This window comes from Oryzias latipes, chromosome 22 (assembly GCF_002234675.1).
Source record: "Oryzias latipes chromosome 22, ASM223467v1".
Taxonomy (NCBI): Eukaryota; Metazoa; Chordata; class Actinopteri; order Beloniformes; family Adrianichthyidae; genus Oryzias; species Oryzias latipes.
In genome coordinates, this window is record NC_019880.2 from 1,518,162 (window position 1) to 1,527,500 (window position 9,339).

Here is a 9,339-nt window from a genome sequence, read left to right on the forward strand (position 1 = left end):
ATCATCCAAATATATTTAATGACAAAGTTGTGTTTCTAAGATAAACCAAAATTGTTTTCTGGGATGTTTTACATCTTTTTTTCCCAGAATAATCTTATTGAAACTGTCTTTAAAACGTTAATTAAGCAGGTATGTGATGCTGGGATGGACCTGTGCAGTCAAGCTTGGACATAAAGCCTCCGGCTATGACACCCGCAGCAGCCAATCAGCGACAAGGGGGCGGGTCCTGCATAGTCGAGCTGTCCAATCACGTCCGGCGCTCGGTCATCGATTCAGTTGGTCTGGAGCAAAGTTTCGGCGTCCGCCGCAGCTGAGCCGCTCACAGCCTTCCTGCCGCCGCGGGCTGCTCCTGCTGGGAAACCGACACAGGAAGAAAGCAGAAGCGGAGCAAGAGGAGCCACAGACGGCCGGAGGAGCACGGAGGAGCGCTCGTTTCTTCTGCGCACCGCCGTGAATGCTGGGAGGAGAGCCGCGGAGGAGCCCGGGGACGAGCAGACAGCCTGAGCAGCAGCCGCCCGCAGAAACCTGCGCCTGCCATGGATCACTATGACGAGGACCAGGACTACAGGCACCCGGAGGACGACTGGGACCGGGACCTGCTCCTGGATCCGGCCTGGGAGAAGCAGCAGAGAAAGGTGAGACGGCGCGAGGCTGCGTCCGCGCGGCAGCTGCTTCCTCAACAGCCTCGCGAGCGACCGATTCGGTCACCTGAGCGCAGGTGTGACCCCGGCCCTCGCGAGAGAGAGAAGCCCCCCTCCCTCTTGAGGGGATAATAAAACGGTCAGCGCGTGCAACAGATGTCAGCCACGCGCTTGAGTGCGTATTGTGCGCGCGTGGGCCCTCCTGGGTTTTATCGGGGGGGTCTGTGCTTCTAACGTACTTTGGCACATTTTTGGGCATTTTTACGCGCGGATTCTGCGCGTTTTTCAGGTGGAGCATCTCCGGCGCGCGGCTGCTCTTCGCTCCAGACTGACACCCCCCCCCCCCCCCCCCCGCCTCCCTCCCGTACCGCCCCCCTTCAAACTGCTCGGAAAAAACGCTGTGGAATCTGAGTAAGCGCTGCGGTTTGGGCTGGGCCTGCATGGGAGCGAGCGTGCCCAAAAATGGCAATAAGCGGCCCCTCGCGCTGCTGTAGGAAAACTTTTCCCCAAGTTTCCCTTTTCTGCCTCTCAGCTTCCCCGGTGACGTCACGGACAGGCTGCTACTGGTTGTGAGGATAGGTATGCAGCAGGGCAGGTGTGGATGGACAGCAGGCAGGCAGGCAGGCCTCCCGAGGTTCAGGAGAGAAACTGACTTTGAGAACTTCAGCAGGATCTTCATCCCGCTCAGACCAGGGATGCGTGGGGATGGAGGGTCCACATGTGTTCTGGAGGAGCTGAAATTCCTGACAGGCTTCTGCTGAGATCATCTGATAACCTGGAAGCTTTTCAGGCTCTCCCTCTGGGCCTCCTTGTTCCATCTGCTCCTGCTCTCAGGAGAAGCATCAGCTCTTGCAGCGTCTGACTGCAGACGGTAAACGCCACAAACTTCAAAACGCTCCGACATGTCTGAGCCTGACTGCAGGGATGCAGGCGCCGCTTATCTGGGAATCTCTGCAGACTCGAGTGGAGCAGCTCCACCGCCAGAGGCTGCAGAAACTGCACCTCCACTCTTTCCCTCCAACTCCTGCTTTTGTTTGCTCTTCTCCGTCATTCCCAAACATCTTCTCCGCTCCAGAGGTGGAGTCCAGGTGTTCGCCGCCGTAGATCAGTCCTGCAGGTTTGTCCTTATAAGGAGAGGAGCTGCGGTACCTCAGAGCCGGCCTCCTACTTCCCATCTCCACACCCCAATCCTCTGTTCCCAACACTCCCATCCCACACCCACATTCCCGGCTCCGGCTGCGAGCCGGGTAAAAGATAAGGGCTGCTGATTTCCTCACTCCAACTCCAGAAACGGACTTTTCTCTGAACCAGAACCCCTTCTTTCCACTTTTTCTCCTCCGTGGAGAAAAAATTCATACTGATCTTAATGATTCTGATTTATTTTCATACTATTATTTCCTTTTAAAAGGGAATTTAAAGGCTAAAGGTTAGGAAAGGACACTTTTCAGCTGATCTGAAGAAGCATCAAAGGTTAGAAGAACATAGAAACTTCAGTCTGATGGCAGAAAACAAAACACATTTAACCAAACTAGTTTTCCGTTTTCCTGTGAAGACCTCTCGCTGCTCGCTGATGTCACTTCTTGTTTCTGATTGGATCTGCTCCGGGGTTCAGGTGAGCTCAGCTGGCCAAAGACGCAGACGGTCGGAGGAGACCAACTGGGACGCGGACCAAAACTGGAATCAGTGCCAGCTCTGGAGCTCCGCCCCCTTACAAAATGACTATAGCCCCGCCCACACTCTATACTTTTGAAAGCAAATACAAAAGACAAGAATGTTTAGCCAAAACGTGAATGAAATAAAGGTTCCTTACTCAGCTGTTAGCATTTACAGTATTTTGGGCCGCTGGTTCAATTCCTGAGGTCAGAACGAGCTTTGGTCTGATGCTGAAGTTCAGTTTCTCCCAGTTGAAATGTTTTTCACAGAACTACCTTAAAGTAGACATAAAGAAACGTGGTTGTGTATTCTTCGGGGGCAGGGAATCAGTCGGGAGGGGTGTGTCTGAACATGTATCATTCGTCAGGACAGGAAATGAGGCTTTTATTTTGAAATACCCCAGCAGCAGGGATGTTTCTGAGCAGATTTCTCAACATCTTCTGGTTTCTGCTGAAGCTCCAGTTGGATGTTTTATCTAAAGTGTAAAAGAATCTGAAGCAGCTTCTGCTGGTTTCAGCCACTAAAGTGTTTAATCTGGATTATTAATCTGTTTGGTTTGAGTTTCTGGGTCAAACCAAGCGGCTTTGATCTCACAGGAAACTTTTCATCCGCGTTCAGGAAACTGACTCAACACGCGTGTGGTCACTGTTAGTCAGAGAGGACGTCCATCTTCTGGTTCCTCGACGGTTTGTGCGACATGAGCCGCAGTGCCAAACGCCGCTGAAGCGCCACGCCCTCACATGAAGGCCGGGTTTTTGTCTCCGCCACACTGTGACTGCATCCCCACCTGGAGCCCAAACCGGATCTGAAACGTCAGATTCACGTTTGATTTCAGGCTCAAGTTGGGGGAGAAGGAGACGACGTTCAGGTTTTCGGAAGGACTGGTCACAGAAACGTTTGAAGGTCATTAGGTCATCCAGCGCCAGTCCTGATGAATGAGGAGGTCGTTGTGGTGCAGAGGTAGAGCGGTCGACCTCTGGTTAAGCTCATTTTTCCTTTTATCACTTTCCTTCGTGTCATTCAGTCTGTTTTCTCTTCAAGTTTTTAACAAGTCTCTTGAATCTGGAATAAAAATCATCAATATTTAGTTTTGTAAATTGAATTTATACGGTGGACGAGACGAGACCCGCCATTACAGCCAAAAAAGAGTAACTTAGCAACCGAAATAGAAACTGCAAATAAAAAAGCCACAATGGAAGTGGGTTTTCAGGGGGGGTTTTAGCCGATGCACCGCTGTGAGGAGGAGAAAAAAGATGAAGAGGTTTGTGTTCAGTCTCACCACGAGTACGTTTGGCCGTGTAGCCCCAGGTTTGAAGGTAAACTAACTGGTTTATGGTTAGTTTTGCTAACATGCAGAGAAAAGACACGGATGAGTTCTGGAGCTTTACTCCAACATGCAGCACAACGGCCTTCAGGCCCGGTCCGACTCCAGAGCAGCATTTAGCCCCGAAAAACGCAACCAAGGACTGGAACCAAAGCATATCTGAGTGGAAACAACTGACGGCGAAATAAATGGTAAATGGCGTATACTTGTATAGCGCTTTTCTTCCTACAAGGACAAAGCGCTTTTACAGTCACAGTCCCATTCACCCAGTCACACACACATTCACACACTGGTGGCGGCTCCCCTGCCAAACACAGGCGCCCGCCTACCACCAGAGGCAAGGTGGGGTTCAGTGTCTTGCCCAAGGACACTTCGACTCATGGGCGGGAATCGAACCTGCAACCTTACGATCATGGGTCGACCGCCCTACCGTTGCACCACGGCTGCCCCGTATACCTATTACTCTGGTTGTTGTTTTGTCAATAATCATGCTAACAATAATCCAAGGCGTGAGCAACAATAGTTACTTGAACAATTGTGAAGTTTGCGTTTTTATTTGCAGCGTTTCTTTATTTTTTGTTTTGCTGCGATGTTGGCTCTCGGCCGCCGTAGATGCAGTCTCTCTGCCTTGTTCTTCGTTTTTGATCTTTGTTATTTAATGTTTTACATTTTAGTTTGTAATTCTATTTACTGGTGACGTTTTTTTCCCTAAAGTAAAGTTTATCAAGCTGCTTTTGTTTATTTTTTCCAGACATTTAGCCGTCAGTTTAGCATTTCTTGGTTTAATTTGACATTTTTTGTGTTTTTTATATATTTTTTTCAGCTGATAATTCCTTGTCTTTTTTAAATCTTTTTAAAAGATTTAAAAACTTAATTTTTTTTTAGATACAACATTTAAGGATGAATGTTCTGCCTTCTGGGCTGGTCTGGTGGCGTTTCCGTGACTCTGAGGGACACGTTGGTGTTAACGTGTGATTGTGTTTGTGTTACTGGGTTGTTGGTTCTGGTGGTTCTGGTCTTGTTAGTGTTCAGTTGTTTCCGTGACCCACATGTTTGTTGGAAGCCCGGTTCTCTTTACCCGGGGCGTTGTGGCGCCCTTGATGAAGGAAGTTCTGGGTCTGGGCAGGTTTCTCTGTGAAGGATTTCTCGCTTTGGCTGGAGCTGTTTGGAAACACTCGAGGAGGCCGCGCTCAGTCGGCCGTGCACGCCATCGGAGCGTGGAAAAGTCACACGGCAGGAAAGGAAAGATTCCTGGACGGCTTTTCTTCTCCGAGCGCAGAAATGAGTTCCAGGCTTCGGTTTGGGACCTTTTCTGGAACTTCATGACTTTCTACGCTTCAGTTTCACGGTTTGGAAGAAAAGAAGGAGAAGAAGGAGAAGGAAAGGGAAACAGGCTCCTTCGTAAATTTGGGGGGGGCATTTCCTGTGCAGCAGCCCCACAACCACGTCTGGAGGCGGCCTCTCTTAGGATCACATGGTTTTAATGGCGTCTGAGGGGGGTGGGGAGAAGCTAATGGTGTCAATCAAACCCCAGCGTTCCCGCCTCCCTTTGAAGGCGGGTGGGGTGGGGGGGGGGACGTCAGGAGCAGCTGTAACGCGTCTCCACGAGCGCGTAAACGGACACCGCGGTGAAGCCGGCCCACCTTCAGCAGCACGGGTGAAGTTCATGGGGGGGTGAGGATGCTCTGTGCCCCCCCCCCCCCCCGCCCCCCGCACCCGTGTCCGGCTGCAGGAATCAATAATTCATAATGACCCTGAGCTGCAGCTGACCCCGCAGCGCGGCGGCCTAATTAAAGCGGTTGATGCCTTTTTGAGCCGTTGTCCCATCGACTGAAGCCTCCAGATTTTTACTGTTTCATTTCTGGAACCGCGAGGCTTAAAGCCGTTTTCTGAGGATTCTGGGTGTTTTTTTTTTGGAAGTAGAGATTCAACAGTTGCAGCTTTAAGATTTCCCACCAATAAAGAAAATGTTTGTGAGCGTTTCGGCTCCACTGAGCCGCCTGCTGGTTTAACACCTTTTATAATGTACTGATCCATGAGCGATAAAGATACGATGGTTGTTGCCATGGAAACAACTTGTAGTCTTTGTAGCTAGGGAATTCTTAACTTTGAAATGAATTTTTTTGCACAAATGTTTGTCAAATCCAGAAATGTTAAAACTAGATTTTGGACTTGATCCGTGGACTTTTCTGTTTCGCCAAAACGATGATCCCAGGTTTGGAAAATACGGAATTTAGTTGTTGTTGGAGTCCTGCCAGCAGAAGAGACTCAAAGTGTTTAAACAATTGACCGAGTGACTCCTCCCCCCTGGCGTTCCAAACAGGAAGTGGCTCTGTAGAGAAATAAGCAGCTGTTCAATCTATTGGTCAGAAGAATCAGTCTGGATTTGATGCCTCGTTTTAAAACATCTTCTTCATAATCCTCATTTTTTTCAGGATATTTTTCTTCTGTAGTTCAAGTCATAAACTGACCAATCAGATAACTCGGTAAAAGTGGGTGGAGCCTGCTGTGCCCCACATCCAAAATTTTTAACAGATTTGGTGTCGCCTTTTACGAGTAGTAGGGAAGGCGTCTACAAGCTCACTCCTGATTGGTGACAGTGGTTACCATGGAAACATGGACTCAGACTGACTTGGACCAATCACTGCTCACTGACGTCTGGCTCCAACACGGCGGCGTCCGTATTGGGAAACATTGGCGATGGACATGACTTGGTTTGGTTCCGAGTCGGACTCGCTCCAGCTCTCAGATCCAGACGATGGATGAGCCTGACGATGATGATGGACGTAGATCGACGTGATGAAGGGGATCAGCTGTCGCTAGAGAAGAGCGGACTTTAACTCCGGGGATGAGAAGGTGAACGTGGTTCTGATCCGCGTTAGACCCTCACAAGAAAACTAAACTCTGGTTGCTGTGGAGCATCACTTTATTATTTGACAGTGGAAAAAAGACGAGCTTTCTGCAAAGAAATGAACCCGACCAACGTTAAGATACCTGGAGGTTATCTGGAGAGACTTTTTAAAGCTCTAGATGCATAAAATAGTTGGATGTTTGTCCTCAGATTTTCTTGAAAGAATCCCAGACTGTAAATTCAGAGTTTGAGGCGTGAATCGTCCCCTTTGACCCGCGGCGGCTCGCAGTCCTCCACGCTGCTGCTGCGTCTGCAGGACGTTCAACCGTCATCCCTTTCCTGCATGAGGGCAGCTGTTCTGATCACTGAGGGGCAATCGTTCTGTGGATGAGATGATGCTTTTAGCCCCCCCGTGGAGGGGCAGCTGTGTCATCCTTTACTTTGTCCGTAGCAAACCAGCTTTTCCATCACCGCACACACAGACGTGCTGTTTGTCTGCCTTTATTTACTCAGCAGGTGATAAGGGCGAGCCTGGTGAGCCGGGCTGCGCGGCGGCCTGCAGTGATGCAGAGTTTGAGTCCAGGAGGCGTTCCTGTGAGCTTCAGGAAGAAGCTGTGGAAGCTTTTTCGCTGTGCTCCGCCTCTCAGTAAAGTAGGGCGGGTATCGAACACCCGCATTGATCGTCTGGCGTCTGTGCACGGCGTCTGTGCGTTGGTTTAACCGCTGCCCATGTTGTTTCTGTGGCATTAGGCTGCACGCTCCATACGTCACGCTCAGCAGTAAACAGCAGATCTCATTACAACCTGAAACTGACACCCCCACCCCCCCCAACACACTAGCAGACGCTCCACCCCTGGCGACCGGGAGCCAGAGGACCAAAGGCCTCCACCTGTGGCAGAGTGGCAGATGATTATTGGGCGGAGCCTCTTCTTTTAGCTGTTTCACCTCAGACTTTATTGTCCAGTACAGGAAAAAAAAAACACAATTACCCAGAGGTCTTAGCGGCGCTCAGCAGTGAGGAACCTGCCGCTTCTGTGTGCGTTTGGCAGCTTTTCTACGCTGAGTTTCCCATCAGTTTCATCCTTAAAGGAGGAACTTCAGTCATGAAAACACATTTAAAGGTTTTCTAAAATATCTTTCTGTGGTTGCAAATATTCTGGTGTGTCTTTAAAGTTCATCTCCGGTGGTTTTTTCATTAGGATTCTACCGTTTTTAGCCAAAATCCAGAAACTTGTGTCGTTTTCTAGGACTTAGTTTCTGCAAAGCAGCAGGAGTTCATCGGAAATTCATGTCTGAGTTGTGAGCGGGTCTGTTAGCGCAGAGCAACCCCGCCCCCCTTCCCTTCCAGCGTATTTTCTACGTTTCTTTTTCAAACTGCATTTTTTCATCTGCTCCTGATTCACAACGATTTGAATAAAGTCCTCAGAAATGAAAGTTTTCTTTATACTTGTCCTCCATCATCAGATTAAAAGGACTGTTAAAAACACCCAAAACGACTTTTCTCGATGGATGGATGCAGATGGATGCCCGGCTGGACTAAACGCCGTCTGTCGTCCCGCAGGTGGAAACCGTTTCTGACCGTCTGCAGGTTCTCAGCGTTTGGTCCAGTTTATGCTGAGCTGCATCTCCTGTGGTGTTCAGTAAAGTTCAGTTCTGCCTCTTTAGAAGATGCTGGTGTGAAGATGAGCGTGGAGTGCAGCTTCATGCAAAGATATTCAAAGTGGATCCAGGGCAGGTGAGACATTAACTGGACCTTTGGGATGCAGAGCAGCTGCTGGTTTTCCGGTTCCACATGGATGATGAGGAGGAGGAGGAGGAGGAGGAGGAGGTTGTGGATCTCCAGTTCTTTCCTTTATTTTCCCGCTGCAGAATGTCTGAACCGTCAACAGAAGTTTTGATCACATGTTCCTGACTTGAGTGCACAGACCCGGCGTGCAGCAGCGGATGTTTAGGTGTGTTGAAAGCGTCCTTTGTTCGGGCGCAGTGTAGCTCCTCCCAGCTCAGCATTTGTCTGAGTCAGCTGATGGTCAGCAGAGAAAAACGCTTCTGCGGCACAAATCAGCGCCGCCGCTGCTGAGCCGCGCTCGCTGACTGAGCTGCAGGAGCTCGCCAGCTCTGTGGTGACTCTGCAGCCAACAGACCGCCATGACTCAGACCGCGGTGTGTCCGCTGAGTCATGGTAGCAAGTTTGATCCAACAAACGCTGCTCAAAGCAGTTCTATAGAATTAAAAATATTTTTATTTTTACCGTTGGTATTTAGTGGGACTAAAAACTGCAAATTTATGGAGTAACATTTATGCACAACGTTACACACAAAACTTTCTAAGTTGAGAATAAAATATTAAATATTTGCTTTCAAATTTTTTTTTTTGCTTTCAAAAATTATGTTTGCAAAACCAATGTTTTAATGCGTTGTGTCTCATCTCGCTTTTTTCCTATCTTTGATTTTGCTCTCAAAAGTTTCCGTTTAGCGCGACATCAAACAGCTGCTGATTGGTCTAGAAAACATTTTTGTTTAACAAAATAAGATTTTGAAAGCAAAAAAAAAACAAAAATGTGAAAGCAGAAAAAAAAGTAAAATTGAAAGTAAAAAACATGAACATTGAAACCAAATCACAAAATTCAAATCTCTTGGGGGGACGCTGTTGCCTTAGCAAGACGGGGTAAAAAAGTGGGGAAAATGGTTGTAATCCTCCGATTGCCCCGTTGTCCTCACTGCGCCGCGTTTTTGTCGCTCCCCTTGGAGTTCACCTTATTTCTGTCTGTACTCCTGTAGACAAAAGTTTTACGAAATTTATACCACAATCCGGGTGAATTCTCAAATCTGATTGGCTGTTGGGTGTGCCTTAACGCACGACGTGGAAGCATG

At 48.8% G+C, this 9,339-nt stretch overlaps 1 protein-coding gene across 7 annotated transcripts in view; it reads left to right on the plus strand.

Moving 5' to 3' along the window:
* Positions 1-221: 221 nt before the first annotated feature.
* Positions 222-9,339, plus strand: part of actn1 (actinin alpha 1) — a 39,410-nt gene continuing 30,292 nt past the window's right edge. The window contains exon 1 of one of the 7 annotated variants that reach the window (XM_023951625.1): positions 222-635. In XM_023951625.1, the coding sequence (XP_023807393.1) occupies positions 537-635 (99 nt within the window). In that variant the 5' untranslated portion in view covers positions 222-536. The remainder of the gene's footprint in view (positions 636-9,339) is intronic. The other 6 variants (XM_023951624.1, XM_023951626.1, XM_023951630.1 and 3 more) reach the window with 6 other exon arrangements.